Here is a 22,085-nt window from a genome sequence, read left to right as displayed (position 1 = left end):
AAAATCCATGATATTGTTATGGAAGACCACCGAGTGAAAATGCGTGAGATTGTAGGCATCGCAACTGAATGGGTGTATAATATCCTGCACGAAAACTTGCACATGAAAAAAGCTGTGTGCCCAATGGGTGCCGCGATTGTTGAATGTCGATCAAAACGCATGCAAAAAGACATTTCAAAGCAGTGTTTGGTTAGGTTTAAAAGCAATTTGCAGGATTTTTTGCGTCGATTCGTGACTGTAGACGAAACTTGGATCCACCACTACACACCTGAGTCCAAGCAGCAGTCAAAACAGTGGACAATGCCCGGTGAAAGAGCACTGAAAAAAGCAAAGATCATTTTGTCAGCTGGGAAGGTGATGGCCACTGTTTTTTTTTTTTGGGATTCCCAAGAATTATCATGATACCCTATTTGGAAAAGGGTAAGACAATAATAGAAGCCTATTATGCATCGTTGTTGGACCGTTTAAAAGAAGAACTGAAGAAAAAAACGGCCAAGATTGGCACACAAAAAAGTGCTCTTTTATCAAGACATTTCAGTGTCCCACACATCGGCCATTGCAATGGCAAAATTGCATGAATTCAGGTTCGAATTGGTTCCACATCCACCATGTTCTCCAGACTTGGCCCCATGTGACTTCTTCTTGTTCCTAAACTTAAAAATTTGGCTCGGCGGGAAAAAAGTTTCTTCAAACGAGTATGCCTTCAAGGCTGTCGACTATTTTGCACAATTTGACAAATCCTACTTTTTAGATTGGGTGAAAAAATTGGAAACTCGCTGGACCAAATGTGTAGACCTTAATGCAGACTATGTAGAAATAAAGGTGATTTTTTTAAAAAAAATGTGTTTAACTTATTTTTTTTACCAAACTTTTCAAACATTCCTCATAACTATTCTGTAGTTTTTTGTATGTTTCATAATTTATAATTTACTTTGTTTTATTTGTGAATAAATAATTCACATCATTTCTAAAAAGAGTTAAGTTTGTATTTGGAGGTTTGTTGAATGTTTATGTATCTCCTAACCTGTATACAAATCTGTGCATTAGATAAGAGGGTATGTAATATTCTATACATTAGTACTGTAAACCAATATGAGGATATAATTATTGCTGTAGTCAGTAGGATATTATACATATTCACAGATTTAGGTTTTGATAGTTGGCAGGATATATATTATGGCTCCAGTCAGATAGGATCTTGTATGCATAGCCTTCTTCAATATATTTTATGATGACATGAACAACTGGATATCATCATAATGCTGAATATGGATATAGGCTATATATCTGTTCTGGTCTCATTTTCAATCTAATATCCTCATTTGAGATCTACCCAGTCTGCTCTTCCCAGTTGACTTATATTTTATTAATTATTTAGGATATTGGCCATTCAGTTTACATGTTCTATCCAATTTTGTTTGTATTTGTTTAGTTTTTCTTCTGTTAATTTTATTATTAGTTCTTTTAAAATATCTTTGTTCCTTTTTTGTGTAATAATGTGTATTTTGTATTTCTTTTCATGAATTTCATTTCACTTTTTTTTATTTATCTTGTTTACTGATTTACCAAATTTTGCACTAAAGTATTATATATTTTCAAGCATGTTTTATTTTTGTACAATATTCGGATTGCACATTGTATTTATCAGGCCCATAATCGGTAAAAATTTGAAGCTTTAAATTTTACGTTTTTCCTTCATACGATATTCCATATCCAAAATAATTAAAAGTTTTTATCTGTTCTGTTATTTTATTATTAATAACTATTTTACTTCTAACTGGAGTATGTCCACAAAATGCATTGTTTTAGTTTTATCTATACATATTTTCATTCCAAACTGTTCTGCTATAATGTTTAAATATTGCTCTTTGTAAATTATCTTCCTTATCTGACATTATTACCTGATCATATGCAAATACACTTCTGGATAAGTATTGTGGAAAAGTTTGGCAAATCCCAAGTGGTTGCGCTAAATAACTCTGATACTTTTGATTGGGTCTGCCAGAAGTAGCTATTAAGTAAGCTTCCATCATTTGGTCTGTTCCATGACTTCTGCAACTGGGTCGTTAGTTTTCTCACTGGACACACACATTGTATATGATGGTTGATGGTTCCCCATCTTCTCACTATGCAACTAATGCTGAGGTCTCACAAGGTTCTGTCCTCTCACTCACCCTGTTTCTTTTAAACATCAATGATCTGCTCCAGCTGATTTCCAATCCAATACACAGTTTTGCCGACAACAGTACACTATATTCCTCCTCACTTGACAAATCTTGCACACTATTACAGAGCAACAACCTCTGCAAGCCTAAATTCTGATCTCCAAACCAGTCTTTGTGAGGTTCAGATAACCTTGTCAATTTCAATGCCTGCAGAAACAGTTTTGCCTCATTTTCCACAAAAAAAAAAACCATATTATCCCAGCCTTACCTTTGGCAACACCCAAATCTCTAGGCAAGATGAGATATCTCTCCTAGATTACCTTGACATCAAGACTCTTGGCATAAACACATTACAACTGTTGCCTCCTTGGTCCAAAAAATTAGGATTCCTCTTTTGTTCAAGGCATTACTTTACCCATGAACAGCTATTAACTCTGTATAAATCACAAACCCACCTATCCATTGAGTACAGTTCACACATCTGAGAGGTGATCCCAAAAAATACAGTGCAGAAGAGACTCATCTGTTATCACGCCAACAACTCATAGCATCTAGTATCTACTGCATGCATCTTCTGTAGATATTCCATGGTAAATGTTCATCAGAACTATCATCAATAATCCCCCCCCCCCTTTCTACCAAATCCATTGAAACACATGCAGCTACCACCCAACATCCCTTCACAGTTAAACTCCATACTCATAGAACAAGTTTCTCTTACTTTTTTATTTCTACTGCATTGTGGAACAGCCTTTCATCCCATGTGTTTCCCAAGGAATACAGTGCACAGGCCTTCAAATCCAATGTGAACAAGTTCCTTGTTTCTCAATTCTCTTCCCATATATGGGATTGATGTACTATAGGTAGTGGAATAGGTACAAATGTAGTAGAAACTACAGTTTGAAAAGAAAGGGTCACCTCCTCAACCTCATTATACCTTCTTTTGCTCTTTCTTCTTTTTTTACCCCACTGTAGATTTGTATATAGTTGTTTGTTTCTTTTGTACCTTTTTTGTTCTTTGTTTCTGTTACTATACATATCTTTATGTTAGCTTGGTTAGTCGTTTATCAAGTTCTTCTTTGTGTACAATGTTTCTCACATTCCATGTTGCAATCTTCATTACGTGTTCCTTTTTCCAATTTTGTTTACTGTTTCCTCAATTGTGGTCTTTTCTCTGATAGTCTGTCTGGCTTTTCTTTGGATGAGACTTGAAAGTATTTTGAATTTCCCCAGGGCAGGTTACTAACCTATCACTGGATAAGTCCAGTGGTAGGGCTGCTACCTGACGCCTCTGGACAGGCAAATCTAATATAAACCTAAGTATGGGCAGTATAACCCTAACAGAGCAAATGTTATACTGCCCATACTTGGTTGCCAGTGCCTCATTTGTACTTATAGAACGGGATGGACCATGAGTAGGTGAGGTGGACATTTGAGTGGAAGAGGCTATGTATTGCACTTCATCACCCCTTCCACTCCCAAAGATTTCTGCTAATGAGTATAATTCTCTAAGATACTAGTAAAGAAAGAAAATATGAATAGTTTTCAGGAGATTATTTTTTTTATCATGCAAAACAGATGAACTAGCCTTCCTAACATATATCCCCACACCACAGTTACCTCACTGTTAAATTAAGAACCTCTGATATATTTATATCTATTCCACACACAAATAGTTGCAAAACCCGTAGCACGTCATCTGCATCTGAATTGGTACGGGTTTAGATTTCTTGTGTAATTAATTTGAATTTACTGTGCAGTATTTGTATGTAGATAGACAATAGTTCATTTTTACACTTTTCTAAAAGCTTACTTGTTTTTTCAAATGGATGTTATCATTTTCTAATTCACTCCACATACATTAGAAACATGCACATACATACACACACTGTATGTGCAGTTTATTCATTCACTACTACTGTCCTAATATCTTGATCAAATTTATTAAAATTTCATATCTATTTATTTTAGGTTTGGAATGGAACAATACAGATCTTGTGGACAATTATAGTGCTGCTGGAAGTTGGGATCTCAATGATGATGATGGTGATCCCTCTCCAGAAGGAGAAAAAGGTGAGAGCAATATAACCTTATATTGTAGATTGAAGGATTTAATTTCTGTTTATGAATAATAAACCATCATCATTTTGGTTTATTACCAAATGTTATATTCAGGCAATGACAATCGAGGAAAGGAAGGAGTGGTCATAGTATTCAACAAAAAATGCAAGGCTAATCTTCTTGAATTACAGGCAGTCTCAAGTAGAGTGATGTGGGCAAATATTGGAATGGGTAATTGGACAATGAGACTTATTTGTGCCTATGGTCCCACAGAAGGTTCTACTAAGGTGGAAGTGGAGGAATTTTTTGATGCTTTAGAGAAAGCAACTGACACAATGAAAAAGGAAAAGTTGGTCCTTGTTGGGGATCTAAATAGCAGAGTAGGAAATGATTGTCAGACATACAAAAATATTTTGGGAAAATTTGGAGAAAAGAGCAAAGCTAATAATAATGGCTAATACCTGTTGGATTTCTGCTCAGGAATGGACTAGTTATTACTAACACCATGTTCCAACATAAAAATGTGCACAAATTCACATGGAGAGAAGAGGCAAGGAATAAGAAAATCTCATTGATTATGTTATTGTTGATAGTGATGTTTTCTTCCTGGTGCAGGACACCAGAGTGTACAGAGGATTTGAAATTGGAAGTGATCACTATTTAGTCTTGAGCAGGATAAAATTGAATTTCATATTGAAAAGAATAACATATATGAAAATTTTAAAGCGAATAAGAGTTGAGTAGCTCTCAGATTTGACCTGTAGATTAAAATACACAAAGATTATTGAAGAAAAAATGAAGGAGTTTGAGAACAGCAACCAAAACTTGGAGATTCAGTGGCAATCCTTGAAGAAAACTCTGATTGATTCAGCCAGAGAGGCATGTGGTGAGGTTGTGGGCAAGGATAGAAAAATCAGAACTCCATGGTAGACACGGGAAGTTAAAGAGTCAGTGAAGGAAAAGAAGAAAGCATATCAAAAGTTCCTGGCAAATAAGTCAGCTTGTGCTCTCAGAGAATACAGAGACAAATGTAAATAAGCTAAACACTGTGTAAAAGTATCTAAACAAAAGTCATGGGAGGAATTTTGCAATAACAGAAAATAAATATCAAGAAGGTGTCAAAATATTCTGGAGGTTGTTGAAGCTTAGAAATGGAGGAAAGAGTGCTGTAAAAGGTGTAAGAGATGATAAAGGTGACATGAAAACTGCAGCAAAAGATATCCTTGAAGTATGGAGTAATTACTTTGAAAAACTGCTAAATGAAACAAGCAGTGATAGCACAGTGGTAAAAAACATTCAACAGGCATACAGTCAGGAATACATATCCATATTTGAAGTAGAAAAAGCAATCAAAGGCTTGAAATGTGGAAAGGCAGCAGGAGTAGATGATATTTGACGAGAAATGCTGAAGTATGGTGGTATAAAAGTCTTACAGTTGCTGCACTGCATAGTTCAGAAAGCCTGGACAGAGGGACAAACTCCTGATGATTGGAGTAGAGCTCTAATAGTACCGATTATATAAAAAGGGAAATAAAACTGAATGTGAGAATTACAGAGGTATTTGCCTACTGAGTGTTCCTGGTAAGATTTATGCAAGTATATTTGAGAAATGGTTGAGAAGAATTGTGGAAGAAAAGCTTGGTGAAGAATAAGCTTTTCTTCCATATATACAGCCCCTATTTGGCCTGGATTCAGGCCAAATAGGGGCTGTCAGGATCAGATTTTCACTTGACAACAAATAGTTGAGAAAGCATTGGAATATAACAAAGATCTATATTTAATTTTTGTTGATCAGGAAAAAGATATGACAAGGTGCCAAGAGAGAAGCTATTCAATACGCTACTGTTATATGGTGTCAATGGGGAATTATATCAAGCAATACTTAGTCTTTATTTGAGTTGTAAGTCAACAGTTAGAACTGAAGGAAGCACAGGAAGGTGATTTAATGTTAAATCTGGTGTGAGACTAGGATGTACATTATTCCCTCTGTTATTCATTATCTATAGATCACATTATGAAGGAAAGTGGTATTAAACATGATATCAAAATTGGAGATGTTAATGTCAGCACTTTGCTTTATGCGGACTATGTTATACTTCTAAATAAATCTACTACAAGTCTGTAAGATTCCCTGACTAAATTGAATAACTGTTGTAATAGATATGGTATGAAGGTCAGCATTAAAAAGACAGACAATGAAAATAGGTAGAATCGCTGAAAATGTCAACTGCATTGTGAATGAAGAACCTGTGGAACAAATAAAACATTTCAGCTACTTAGGCACGATTTTTAGTGAAGATGGTAAATTAAATATGGAAATAGACAACAGAATCAACAAAGCTGGTATGGTAGGAAGTCAATTGAATAAATTCATATGGAATAAGAGAGAAATTATTTGTATACAAGACAGTGTTCAAACCAGTTTTAACTTATGGATCTAAGAGCCGGGTCAGAAGTAAAACACTTGACCAAAGACTAGAGACCGCAGATATGAGAGTCCTGAGAAAGATTAGAGGCGTGAACAGATGGCATCAATGGCAATATCATATTAAAAACAAGGATATTAGGAAAGAACTTGACATTGTCAGCATTCAGGAATGCGTTAGTAGAGCTAATCTCAGGTGGTATGGTCACTTAAATAGAATGGGCGAGGAAAGATTAGCAAAACAAGTGTTCTCTGCCAGGTTGGCAGGAAAACGACCGAGAGGAAGACCAAGATATAGGTGGATTGATACCGTACAAAGTGCCTTAGACCATAGAGATATGAGATCTGATTATGTTGGAGTCTTGACAAGTAACAGACTGTTTTGGAGGAAAATTGTAGATAGGAAGTTAGTAATGATGTAAATTTTTCATGTAGTACTATCATATCCTGTACACCCCTTGAGGGTACATGGCAAGAATTTGGTGATGATGATGGTTCTAAAGCCTTTTAAGGGTCTTTCTAAAAAAAAAAAAAAATTATAAAAAAAAATTATTATACAGCCATCTATCTCTATGGAGTCAGACTCATCTTGGAAGATCCACATTAACCTTTATATGATACATATCATACCTCTCCTTAAACTCATTAACTGTCTGGGCACTCACAACTAATTCTGGCAATCCATTCCACTCATTCACTACTCTCCAATCAAAAAATCTTGTTTGCACACCCTTACTAACCATGCTCTTACATAAGTTCCAGGATCGATCTCTAGTTCTCTATTTGTCATGTATTGCAAAATTTCCTTTGTGGCAGTCTATAGAACCTCTTTAATAACTTATAAGTTTCTATTATGTCCCCTCTTTTCTGCCTATCAAACTAAACTTTTCAAGCCACACATTTTCAACCTATTCTCATAAGTAACATTCCATAGACCTGTCGCTAACTTGGTAACTCGTCTTTGCATCCTTTCAGCCACCTCCTAATTCCCAAGAAACCCAGGTGACTAAATCTTAGCACAGTAGTCAAGATGTAGCTGAATCATAGCTTTATAAAGAGGAATAATAACCTCCTTACCTTTTTATTGTGTCCACCATTACCTCAATGTTTCTGGCTTCATCAATTTCCTGCTATCTGATACCATAAATTGATAACCATTATCCCTTGCCCACAATGCTAATTTATTTAAATCATCTTGCAAAGATATCTATATCATCTTTATCGACTGTTGTCCTCCCCAGTTTTGCATCAGCTGCAAACAACTGAATATCCTAATTTAAATCCTTCTCTACATCATTAATATACAGTTTAAAGCGTAGGGGCCCTAACACAGAACCCTGAGGCACTCCACTAGTCACCCTCATTGCCGGCAAAGGTTGGTCGATTGGTAGAGCCTCTGCTACTAATGGCTCAGTTAAGTAAGTTTGAGCACGGTTAGTAGTTGGAAGGGGGCCAATCGTTTGATGCTGTCGGCACACTCTCCCTCGATGAGTCTTTGGACTCCCTGGAGGTGTCAAAATAATAATAATAAAAATAATAATAATAATAATTTCTCCTAGATTCCACTCCACCTAATACTACTTTCTAGTGGTCTGTCTGTTACCTAACCCCCCCCCCCCAATGCTATCAGCTTCATATCCATTCCCATTTGCTCCACTTTTGTAATAGTTTTCCATTCTGTATTCTTTCAAACTTCTTTGCAAAGTTCAGTAATATCATGGTGTGCCATTTTCCTTATCTAATTCTGTTGTCACTCTATTATAAAATGTGAGTAAATTACTAAGGCAGGACCTACCTTTTACAAAGCCATACTGCCATCATAGGGTATCGTATTCCTGTCCACTGTTGGATTTTTCTTTTACCCAAATTTTTCAGTACTTTAACCACCACTCTTTAGATATTAATTGGTCTGTAATGGTACTATTTTACCCTCTTTCCTCTCCCTTGGAACCTTGTGAGAGCTGAGACTTAGATTGAACAACTTCATCAGAGGCACTGCCAATTCTCTTGCATATTCATGTAACACACTGGCCAGCATGTTATCCAGTCCCACTGCTGTAATAAGGGAGGGCATCCACTCTACAACTCTGCTTCCACCACTCACAATTCACCAACTGACCAAAACTACACCAACGGCATCTACTGCCGACCACCACTTGTATTTCCACAGAGCACATCTTAGTTACCACTCACTTGGACTATGAATGAGCCCAAACATGGATTACAGCTTAAAATTGTAACTCTGTTAAAAATGCTGTATGCTAACAGATACTTCAATATTCTTCAACATGCTGAGCACCTCCTGTTCATCTACCTCAATTCTGACATCAGTCTGTCACATCAGCAACTGTGACGAAGAATGACTTTCATAAATATATCTAATTCTAAATTTCAATAGTAAAAATGGCATGCAAGTTACATTATGTATTTCTGCATGGAAATTTCTCTTATTTTGTCCTGTCATTAACAACTGACTGAAAGATAAAAGGACTAGAAATATAAAAACATGTTATATATTGTTTAAGTATATTTAAAGTCTGTATTTAAAATTAAGAGTTATATTGTCAGGGAAATTTGTTTCTTGTTTTCAGTAGCACTAGCTCTATGATGCAGTCAGTAGCGTAGCTAGGTTTTTTGCACTCTTATCAGTAGCTATGTGCCTTTTTTTTAGTGTGATTATTTTGATAATGGATAAAATATCCTGTCATGGTAATCCTTCTGACACCAGTGCCCTTGGTGACTTCATTGCATGGAAATTTCAAAATTCACTACTAGACTCTGCTATGGAATCGAGTTAATAAGCCAATTGTCTCTCTCTCCAGTCCATTATTAACAATAGAGAACACATCTTAGGTTACCACTCACTTGGACTATGAATGAGCCCAAACATGGATGATATTGCTGTAGCAGAACAAAATTTTATACATATTGTTTTATTTTAAATGACAGAATTTTCAGAAATTAATTTTTCATTAAGACTAGTTTGATTTAAAAAATAATCCAATCACATATTAGAGAATTATATTTTCCTAAACACAGAAAACTGCAATGTAGAGAAGTGATTCAAATATGTACATGTAACAAGCCGTATTTAAATAATAGCTGCTCTACTATAGACAATACTTGTTATCACTGATCTCATCAGCAAACTGTAGTAGTGATGATTAACACCACAGCTATAGACACGATAAATAAAACTCCTACTTTTCAGCCAATACAAGGCAATGCACATTGCATTTTGCTAAGTGCAGTGCAGTACAGTGTGCATTGTCTAATTCAGCGCTTCCCAAACTGTGGGCCGCGGCCCCCTTGGGGGCTGTAGGTTTTGTTGAGGGGGGCCGTGAAATAATGAAAACAAGTTTAAAATGTTTTAAGACTAAGTAGATTTTTTTTATTTTAAAAGAAACGTATTTAACTTTTATTATTTATTATTTCTTTTTTGTTATTTTTTATATTTTAATGGAAAAATTCACACATTGGTGTTGGTTCACAAACTTTGCTTCCTGTGTATTTCGGTGCTTAATGAATATTAGTAAATATTGCTTATTCATACGTTTTATTTCAAAGCAGTGGTTAATTGCATTTACTTCGAATGCTCTCCAGGGAAGCTCCAAATCTTCCTGTCCCTTTCATCACGCGTTCGTAATCAGGGACTGTTGATATTGACTTTATATACATATCAAAACTCGTTTTATATTATCACTGTCATCCGAACTAGTTTTCTGTTACCAATAAAAGTTTCGCATATGCTTCACACATGAAAAAAAGCTTAAACAAGTTCATGTGGGGAGATAGTAACTCGCTTGCAGTGGTAAACAACATGCCCTCCCTAACAGCCACTATACTGCAGAGGCAATAAAAACAAGTACTTTTATTATGCCAGTGAATAAGGTATGAGGAGTCTGTGTAATATATTTCTCAACAAATAGTGCAATTAGAGACAACTGGGATAAAAACACACTAATTAATGAATCACATGTCCCCTCATACAGAAACTGCTGTATAGACTGAAACAAAACCATATGTTGCATGGGCAAACACAGTATCTAACTAAAAACTATTGTTATTAATTAGATTTGTGTGAGTTCGATTTCCAAGGCAGCAATAAAATTTAACCGAACGTATTAAAATTCGTAAAAGTATTAAAACTAAGTAATATATATATATATATATATATAATGAATGTTATGGCAGTTTCACATATGGAATTCGGTTGAAGAGAGTTAGCATTTCAACTCAATTGTCAGCTATGCTTTTATCTTTTGGTTGCGCGATCTTTTGTTAATACTGCACCAATTATATGCACGTTTTAATAACCTGCCTTTGCTGTCTGTTTCACGTTAGGCTTAATTACCGTAAAGGGAGAAAAGTCACAAAAGAGAAAAATGTTCCTGGTCTGAGGATTCCCTTATTCAGGTAATATTCACTAATTTCATGTTATCAGTCTGTGGTGTGCCAGTATTGGTAAGTGGTGATATTATTTGATCTATTCTACGTTAAAAAATTTAACCCTGAGATGGATAAGTGGCTGATAAAAAAAAAAAAAAAAAAAAAAAAAAAAAATCCCGTGAACAATCAGAAGAAGCAGAAACAGACTCAAAAAGGACAGTATTTCATATTTTACCAGAACAGACGCATTGTCTTCAGAACCAAACGGTAAGAGGCAAAAAATGTAATTTATGCATTTGATGTTTGCAATATTCGCTGTGTATGTTTTGTATTGAATATAAATACAATAAATATTATAATAATATATCTCTCTATTACGATTTTTTTTGAGGGGGTAGCGTGAAATATTTTAATTTTTGCGAAGGGGGCCCTGATATCCAGAAGTTTGGGAAGCACTGGTCTAATTAATACTATGATTGTTGAAGGAAGGAAATGATTAGAAGTTTGAGTGTCAATGAGACTGGCAGGCTGTTTATATGAGAAGAATCACAGTAGATATAGCAGTGTTAAGAGAAAAATCTGATGGGCTAAACTAATTTCTATGCAAATACAATAATCTAATTTTTTTTATCCTTCAAAACAATGATCCTTCAATTATCTGACACGTGCATGCCAACCAACTTCTGGTACAGCACCATGTAATTTTGTTTCAATTATAAGAACAGCAAATTGCCTTCGTAATGTGGTTGAATAAACAGTAGATTACTGTGTCATACAATGAGCAGTTTTACTAAAAGAGAAAAGCTTATTTTCAAAATATGCAGTTAAATAACCTCTGGGTCTGGTTCCCACTGATGAAACCTCAATAAATTTGAAACTGGTCTGGGTAGTGACCCGTCCCATAATGAATAGCATTTTACATGTTCGCAAGGATATGTGCATTATGGGATACTAAAGCAAGTGATGTTTTTTGCCAGCCTGGTTGGCCGAGTGGTTAGAGTATCTGGTCTCCAGCCAAAAGGTTGCGGGTTCGAATCCTGCCATGGGTATGGATGTTTGTGATTATCTGTGGAAATGTTAGTGGTGGTAGTCAGCATTGGTGTAGATGATGACGGTAGTTGCAGATGATGGATTAGGGGAGTGGTGGAGACGGAGAGTTGTAGAATAAGTGCTCTCCCTTGATGAGTCTTTGCACTCCCTGGAGGTTTTATGTAATAACAATAAGAAAATGTACTTTTATTTTTTTATAATTTTTTGTACTAAAAACAGACAATTTTTTAAGTATACTCAATGATTTTTTTTCATATACATGTAAACTGACAACTCAGCAGAATTTACCTAGCTTATCAAAATATTAACTGCTCACTGAAATTGACAAGAATTTCTTCTTCCTGCTTTTATTATGAAAGTATGGTTAAGGTGGTTAAGAAAAACTCATAAAAAGAGGCGAAAATGCTGTTTTTGTAATTGCAATTTTGTCCAAGGCTAAAAAAAAATATATATATATACAGGGTGTTCGGGATAAATTTGACATATTTATAATTAATTATATTTTTCCGTAAGTTACATGTATTAACACACACTTCTCTTCATTTAAAAGTTTGGACCCTTCTTCATTCATATACAAGATGTCAGAAAGGATGGATAGCTGGAACCCACCTGAATCATGGAAGAGAATAACTTGTATCATGATGATTCGTGCCCGCCATCAAAATAAGGATATTACGACTGCTGCCCAATGCTCCCTGAATACAGTAAAAACAATCAGGCATGAACTAGAGACTTGCAATGGTGACTACGAGGATGTAGCAAGAAGAAAGATCCCTAGCAGACGATCTGATTGCGTTCGTACAGCAGAATTCCTCGCAAATCTGCAGGAACAGGTGTTGAAGAACCCTGGCATTGGAATTCGGGCTTTGTTCGTGGAGTTGCTAACTGTAGTCAAGCCCTGGATAACAAGGGTAGGCAATGGTAGGCCGTATGTATGGCAGCAGGATTCGGCCCCTTGCCACACCTCTGGGAAAAGTCAAAAATGGTTGTCTGAAAATTTCTACGACTTCACCAGTCCAAATGTTTGGCCTCCAAACTCCCCAGACCTTAACCCCATGGATTATTTTGTATGGGGCGCAGTTGAAAAAGACACCAATCGCACTTCCAGTAATACAAAAGCCCAGTTAATGGATAAAATTAAAACAGTTTTTGCGGCCCTTCCCAGGGAGACTGTAGCATCAGCTTGTTCGAGGTTCCGAAGCAGAATTGAAGCTGTGATCGATGCTAATGGTGGTTATTTTGAGTAAATCTTGTTGATAGTATTGTAATTAACTCTGCCTGTAATGTTTTTTTGTCAATTCATTAAATTTAATAGATACAAAGAAGATTTTCTTTTTCCTTACGAAACTGTCAAATTTATCCCGAACACCCTGTATATATATATATATATATATATATATATATATATATATATTGGAGATAACAAATAATGTAATACAGGGATGGAAATTAAAAACTTAAAAACAAGTCATGTTTAAAAAGAAGTTGCAAGTATTAATTTGCCTAAAAACAACATAAAACAAAGGAATTGCAACCAATATTGGGGACATTGCACTTCTGATGGCATAACACAAGAACTAGGCAGCTCTGAAATTTATAATTGGATTAAATGAGTTAACTCGTTTAATAGAGGTTCAGATAATGCAGAGTTCACTGTATTTCATCCAACTTTTTTTTTTCTTCTACTATGTGTATATTACCTATTTCTCGCTATCTCACTTCTTTTACACCTATAACTACCATACACTCCCACTTCAATTCATGATCATATTCTTTCTTACACCTATCACTACTTGCTCTGTGAGTTAGATATCTTGCTCACATTCAAAATCTCATGCTTGTCTATGTACCTAATAAGCACACGTTTCTAAAAAATTTTCATACCATCCTCAACTTTTTTTTTTGCTAACAAACACATCTCATACATGACATATTGCTTGAAGACTACTCACATTGAACTTAAAAACAAAGAATTGACTTGCCTTTAGTTTTGTCACTTCATGTATAATGCAACAATTATATATAATAATATACATTCAGTTATGTATGGATTTAATTGAAAGAATGAAACTATCATCATCAAATTCCTGACATGCACCCTCAAGGGGTGTACAGGATATGATAGGTACTACATGAAAAATTTACATCATTACTAACTTCCTATCTACAATTTTCCTCCAAATCAGTCTGTTATTTGTCAAGACTCCAATATTATCAGATCTTAAATTTTTATCTTTGTACAGTATCAATCCACCTATATCTTGGTCTTCCTCTGGGTCGTTTTCCTGCCAACCTGGCAGAGAACACTTGTTTTGCTAATCTTTCTTCACCCATTCTGTTTAAGTGACCATACCACCTGAGATTAGCTCTGCTAACGCATTCCTCGATGCTGACAACGTCAAGTTCTTTCCTAACATCCTCGTTTTTAATATGATATTGCTATTGATGCCATCTGTTCACGCCTCTAATCTTTCTCAGGACTCTCATATCTGCGGTCTCTAGTCTTTGGTCAAGTGTTTTACTTCTGATCTAGCTCTCAGATCCAAAGTTAAAACTGGTTTGAACACTTTTGTATACAGCTAATTAGTGTTCCGACTAATTTCTCTCTTATTCCATATGAATTTATTCAATTGACTTCCTACCATACTGTTGTCTATTTCCATATTTAATTTACCATCTTCACTAAAAATCGTGCCTAAGTAGCTGAAATGCTTTACTTGTTCCACAGGTTCCCCATTCACAACTCAGTTGACATTTTCAACATTTCTACCTATTTTCATTTTTTTTGTCTTTTTAATGCTGACCCTTCATATCATATCTATTACAACAGTTATTCAATTTAGTCAGAGACTCTTGCAAACTTGTAGCGGATTTATTTAGAAGTATAACATCGTCTGTGTAAAGCAAAGAGCTGACATTAACATCTTCAATTCTGATATCATGTTTAATACCACTTTCCTTCATAACATGATCCATATAGATAATGAATAACAGAGAGGATAATGTACATCCTTGTCTCACACCAGATTTAACATTAAACCATCTTCCTGTACGTCCTTCAATTCTAACTGCTGACTTACAACTCCAATAGAGACTAAGTATTGCTTGATATAATGTCCCATTGACACCATATAACTGTAGCTTATTGAATAGCTTCTCTCTTGGAACCTTGTCATGTGCCTTTTCCAAATCGACAAATCTTAAATACAGATCTTTCTTATATTCCCATGCTTTCTCGACTATTTGTCGTAAAGTGAAGATCCGATCCTGACAGCCTCTATTTGGCCTGAATCCAGCTTGTTCTTCACCAAGCTTTTCTTCCACAATTCTTCTCAACCGTTTCTCAAGTATACTTGCATAGAACTTGCCAGGAACACTCAGTAGGGAAATACCTCTGTAATTTTCACATTCAGTTTTATTTCCTTTTTTATATATGATCACTATTAGAGCTCTACTCCAATCATCAGGAATTCGTCCCTCTGTCCAGGCTTTCTGAACTTTGCAGTGCAGCCACTGTAAGACTTTTATACTGCCATATTTCAGCATTTCTGGTCGAATATCATCTATTCCTGCTGCCTTTCCACATTTCAAGCCTTTGATGGCTTTTTCTACTTCAAGCATGGATATGTATTCCTGACTGTATGCCTGGTGAGTGTTTTTTACCACTGTGCTATTACTGCTTGTTTCATTTAGCAATTTTTCGAAGTAATTACTCCATACTAAAAGGATATTTTTCTCCAGTTTTCATTTCACCTTTATCATCTCTAACTCCTTTTACAGCACTCTTTCCTCCATTCCTAAGCTTCTTCAACAACCTGCAGAATATTTTGACGCCTTCTTGATATTTATTTTCTATATTCTTGCCAAAGTCCTCCCATGACTTTTGTTTAGCTAGTTTTACACAGTGTTTAGCATGCTTCATTTGTCTCTGTATTCTCTAAGAGCACAAGCTGACTTATTTGACAGGAACTTTTGATATGCTTTCTTCTTTTCCTTCACTGCCTGTTTAACTTCCTGTGTCCACCAGGGAGTTCTGATTTTTTTATCCTTGCAGACAACCTCACCACATGCTTCTCTGGCAGAATCAATCAATGTTTTCTTCAGAGTTTGCCACTGAATCTCCAAGGTTTGATTCCTGTTCTCAAACTCTTTCATTTTTTCTTCAATAATCTGTGTGTATTTTAGTCTACAGTTCACATCTGAGAGCTGCTCAACTTTTATTCGCTTTAAAACTTTCTTACATGTTATTCTTTTCAATATGAAATTCAATTTTATCCTGCTCAAGACTAAATAGTGATCACTTCCAATTTCAAATCCTCTGTACACTCTGGTGTCCTGCACCAGGAAGAAAACATCACTATCAACAATAACATAATCAATGAGATTTTCTTATTCCTTGCCTCTTCTCTCCATGTGAATTTGTGCACATTTTTATGTTGGAACATGGTGTTAGTAATAACTAATCCATGTCCTGAGCAGAAATCCAACAGGTATTAGCCATTAATATTAGCTTTGCTCTTTTCTCCAAATTTTCCCAAAATATTTTTGTATGTCTGACAATCATTTCCTACTCTGCTATTTAGATCCCCAACAAGGACCAACTTTTCCTTTTTCATTGTGTCAGTTGCTTTCTCTAAAGCATCAAAAAATTCCTCCACTTCCACCTTAGTAGAACCTTCTGTGGGACCATAGGCACAAATAAGTCTCATTGTCCAATTCCTCATTCCGATATTTTTCCACATCACTATACTTGAGACTGCCTGTCATTCAAGAAGATTAGCCTCGTATTTTGTGTTGAATACTATGGCTACTCCTTCTTTTCCTTGATTGTCATTGCCTGAATATAACATTTTGTATTTATTGCTCAGAAAGATCTCACCAGTTTTTGTCTTTTTTGTTTCAGTCACCTCTATTATGTCGATCTGGTACTTATCTAATTCTTCAGCTAGCTCCATTTCTTTGCCATTCAGGCTAATTATGTTGATAGTACCGATCTTTAACTCTGGTGATGTTGAGTTGGGGTTTGTTTTCAGATTTGTTGCAGTAGCTGACTTTTCGCTGTTCACCCTGGTTCCCTGGCGAAAACAACTGGATCCTTGTTTAACCAGGTGACGACCCAGCCTTCATGAAATTTTGTCATGTTGTACCATCATTTTTTATTTTGGTTTAACCAATAAGAATACAATTTGGTCGGCTAAATCCCAAATTGCCAGCCCATCCTCGTTCGTTCAGTATCCAAGTAGATACCCAACAGGGTGCACCATGAGAAGGTGAGGATTGGACATTAGGTCAGAAGCCCTGGTCGGTTCTTCGCATTCCTTTAAAGGCTATTATGAGATCTCCTCTCAGTTATACAGCTTTGACCGTTAAGCACCCCTTAATGAAACTAATTGAATATAAATCTTAATAATGAAAAACAATAACAACAACAAAAAAAAACATTGAGCAATGGCAGCAATTGAAGATAAAGCAGGTCCAATTCTTGTGTAGTCAACTAAAGCAAATTTCCCCCTATTTGTTCCACAAATAACCATCACTTTGATTATTTTCTGAATTACCCACGTATCTATAAATTTATTGTCAGGCTGGGAGAGTGGACACACAGTGCCCCCAGTTTCAATACCTCATCTCTTAAATAACCTGTTTATTCATCTGTCCATGGAGTCTAGTATGTGGGTTGTTTGCTCATCTGATTCGAGCAAAAGACTGTTTATAAATATGATCAAACAAATGATTTCCAAATGATGTTAGGAAATCATCCAGTATTAGCAAGTGTGGACCTTTTATACACAAATATCCATTTACAAAATATACAAAACAAATTGCATGTTATATGTTGAATGCATCATTCATGCTTGCTCTCAGTTCTAAATTATATTTAAAAAAAAATACTTATTCTTTTCAGTGAGTCATAGATACTTTTCTACATTTGTATTTTCATTTTGCTCTGCTTATTCATCCTGATAATTTCAGAAAAAACAAATGAAGCGTTCACTGATTTAATTTAAATAAATTTATATGGGAGAATTTATGATGTTGATATAAGTTTACTTGGGAATTAGTTCCTGTATACTGCATACAGTGATAATGGATGATTTTGTTTTTACTACTTATTGTGTACCTTTCTGATCACATTGTAATTGTTCCGCCGAAGGTAAAATATTTTTTTAATTTGAAGTACTTATTTTTTTTCCTGTTGTGATAATTCATGTGAAAATTCATTTGATCATCCAAATTTGTATAACCAGCACATAGGGCTGAATATTTATTATATAAAACTGAGCACTTATTTTTTCCTCACTTCAGATTGCTTTCATTCTCAGGAAAGAAGCCAATTTTATATGTTTGTAACTTTCCAGAAATGCATTATGAAATTGGTTTTGGAAAATTATTGTAGTAAAAAAATCTTAAATTGTTATTTATTTAGTTAAATTCAACATTTTTTTACAGATTAAAATGCTAACACATTGAGCCTTTCGATTTCTGCATCTTGATTTCTCTGCCAGAAAAATAATTACAGCACTATTTTTATCTGTAGCATTAAATGATCATGGAACTCGTTGTGCAGGTGAAATTGCAGCTGCCACTAATACATTCTGTGGTGTTGGAGTGGCATATAATGCAAAAGTTTCAGGTAAATTTGTGTTTACAATTTATCTTAATGTATTTTTATATTATAAGTAGATGATGTACAACTTTGAATTGATAGTGGTTTTTTATTTTAAAAATTTTTGTAGTCAGTACCATAAACATAAGAATGATATTCCAACTAGGAATATCATCCTTATGTTTGACCCCCCCCCCTCAAACCTCCAACTTTTGTAAATGCAGAATATTGAACTTTTCCCTGCAATGTTCAGAGATTTCCATTTGAGTGCATTTTTGATCTGCTGTGAGCAAGCTTGGCACCCATCTTGCACAAAGCTTTTTCATTTGCAAATTATGCAAAATGTATCCTGCACATTCTTTTGAAATGCCTATAGTGTCAGCAATTTCATGCACTTTGACTCGCTGATCATCCAATACCATATCGTGCACTTGATCAATGATTTCTGGTGTTGTTGCACTTTTTGGACGTCCTTCACATGGATCATCTTCAAGGCTGGTACAGCCACGTTTAAACTCAGCAGCAAATTTCTTAATCATTGAAAACGAAGGAGAAGAGTGCCCATAAACTTTTATGAACTTCAAATGAATTTCTTTTGGTGTTAAACCTTCTTTTATAAAGAATTTTATAACTGCACGATTCTCAATTTTATCAATTTCAAGGGATACAGACAACACTTTTGCTTCAGACAGCTGTATAAAACAAGCTACTTAATAGAATGACTTGCAATTTCACATGGATGCTTATGACAGATGTACCAACTTAGAAAAAAAAAATCTTGCCAATAGTGTTGCCATCTATTGTCGAGGCCGAGAACTTTTCAGACCACCCTCGTATTAAGAGAGACCTTCAGGGAGTCAGGAACTCATCGAGGGAGGCCACATACTACATTCACCAGCTATCATACTTATTTTTTAATTCATTCACACTGCTTGAAATCACAACATCCAATGGCAATCCATTCCTATCACGCACCAACCTATGAGAGAAAAATCTAGCCCTCACCTCCTCCTTAGAGGCATTCATTCTCAGCTTCCAAGGATGCCCTCTTGTTCTTTCCCCATCCTCCATAAATTGAAATATTCTATCAACTGAAATCTTGTATGACTGAGAAATTTGTAAGTCTCAATCATATCACCCCCTCTTTCTCCTATTATAATACAAATTTTCAATCTCTTCATAATCAGTATATTCCACAATCCTCATATCATTTTTAACATCCTGCTTTGCACACTCTCTCCACTATATCAGAATCACAATGGAAACCAGGAGACCAGACCTGTCCAAGTGAGGTCTTATCATGGTCATATAATATCAGTTTATGAATCGGCAGCAAAATTAAAAATTTGAAAATTAAAATAAGGTTATTTTTGATTAATGATTATAAGGGGTGCTTAAGGCTCAAAGCTGTATAACTGAGAGGAGACCTCCACATAGCCTTTAAAGGAATGCGGAGACCCGACCAGGGCTTCTGACCTAATGTCCAATCCTCACCTTCTCATGGTGCACCTTGTTGGATATCTACTTGGATACTGAACGAACGAGGATGGGCTGGCAATTTGGGATTTAGCCGACCAAATTGTATTCTTATTGGTTAAACCAAAATAAAAAATGATGGTACGACATGACAAAATTTCATGCCGGCTGGGGCGTCGCCCGGTTAAACAAGTCCCCCGTTGTTTTTGCCAGGAAACCAGGACGAACAGCGAAAAGCAGTTACTGGAACAAATCTGAAAACAAACCCCAACTCAACATCACCAGAGTTAAAGATCGGTACTATCAACATAAGAAGCCTGAATGGCAAAGAAATGGAGCTAGCTGAGGAATTAGATAAGCACCAAATCGACATAATAGGGGTGACTGAAACAAAAAAGACAAAAACTGGTGAGATCTTTCTGAGCAATAAATACAAAATGTTATATTCAGGCAATGACAATCAAGGAAAAGAAGGAGTAGCCATAGTATTCAACACAAAATACGAGGCTAATCTTGTTGAATGGCAGTCAGTCTCAAGTAGAGTAATGTGGGCAAATATGAGAATGGGGAACTGGACAACGAGACTTATTTGTGCCTATGGTCCCACAGAAGGTTCTACTAAGGTAGAAGTGGAGGAATTTTTTGATGCTTTAGAAAAAGCAACTGACACAATGAAAAAGGAAAAGTTGGTCCTTGTTGGGGATCTAAATAGCAGAGTAGGAAATGATTGCGAGACATACAAAAATATTTTGGGAAAATTTGGAGAAAAGAGCAAAGCTAATAATAATGATAAATATCTGTTGGATTTCTGCTCAGGACATGGACTGGTTATTACTACCATATTCCAACATAAACATGTGCACAAATTCACATGGAGAGAAGAGGCAAGGAATAAGAAAAGTCTCATTGACTATGTTATTGTTGAAAGTGATGTTTTCTCCCTGGTGCAGGACACCAGAGTGTACAGAGGATTTGAAATTGGAAGTGATCACTATTTAGTCTTGAGCAGGATAAAATTGAATTTTATATTGAAAAGAATAACATGTAAGAAAGTTTTAAAGCGAATAAAAGTTGAGCAGCTCTCAGATGTGAACTGTAGACTAAAATACAGAAATATTATTGAAAAGAAAATGAAAGAGTTTGAGAACAGGAATCAAGCCTTGGAGATTCAGTGGCAAACTCTGAAGAAAACATTGATTGATTCTGCCAGAGAAGCATTTGGTGAGGTTGTCTGCAAGGATAAAAAAATCAGAACTCCCTGGTGGACATAGGAAGTTAAAGAGGCAGTGAAGGAAAAGAAGAAAGCATATTAAAAGTTCCTGTCAAATAAGTCAGCTTGTGCTCTTAGAGAATACAGAGACAAATGCAAGCATGCTAAACACTGTGTAAAACTTGCTAAACAAAAGTCATGGGAGGACTTTGGCAAGAATATAGAAAATAAATATCAAGAAGGTGGCAAAATATTCTGCAGGTTGTTGAAGAAGCTTAGGAATGGAGGAAAGAGTGCTGTAAAAGGAGTTAGAAATGATAAAGGTGACATGAAAACTGCAGAAAAAGATATCCTTGAAGTATGGAGCAATTACTGAAATTGAAAAACTGCTAAATGAAACAAGCAGTGATGCCATCACAGTGGTAAAAAACACTGACCAGGCATACAGTCAGGAATACATATCCATATTTGAAGTAGAAAAAGCCATCAAAGGCTTGAAATGTGGAAAAGCAGCAGGAGTAGATGATATTCGACCAGAAATGTGCTGAAGTATGGTGGTATGAGAGTCTTACAGTGGCTGCACTGCATAGTTCAGAAAGCCTGGACAGAGGGACGAATTGCCGATGATTGGAGTAAAGCTCTCATAGTACCCATATATAAAAAGGGAAATAAAGCTGAATGTGGGAATTACAGAGGTATTTC

General features: G+C 35.6%; 1 protein-coding gene across 3 annotated transcripts in view; it reads left to right on the top strand.

Annotated features, from left to right (window-relative positions):
- Positions 1 to 22,085, top strand: part of LOC150093908 (proprotein convertase subtilisin/kexin type 7-like) — a 261,148-nt gene that overhangs the window by 18,355 nt on the left and 220,708 nt on the right. For all 3 annotated transcript variants that reach the window (XR_016550296.1, XM_090412667.1, XM_090412668.1), the window contains exons 4-5: positions 4,137 to 4,238; positions 18,629 to 18,724. Coding sequence is in view for 2 of the 3 variants with exons in the window: in XM_090412667.1 (XP_090268793.1) it covers positions 4,137 to 4,238; positions 18,629 to 18,724 (198 nt within the window). In the remaining variant the exon portion in view is untranslated. The remainder of the gene's footprint in view (positions 1 to 4,136; positions 4,239 to 18,628; positions 18,725 to 22,085) is intronic.

Source organism: Typopeltis vanoorti, chromosome 23 (assembly GCF_054136105.1).
Source record: "Typopeltis vanoorti isolate ZY-2024b chromosome 23, IOZ_Tvanoo_1.0, whole genome shotgun sequence".
Taxonomy (NCBI): domain Eukaryota; kingdom Metazoa; phylum Arthropoda; class Arachnida; order Uropygi; family Thelyphonidae; genus Typopeltis; species Typopeltis vanoorti.
The sequence above is the reverse complement of the archived record's forward strand: the minus strand, read 5'-3'. Positions and strand labels throughout refer to the sequence as shown.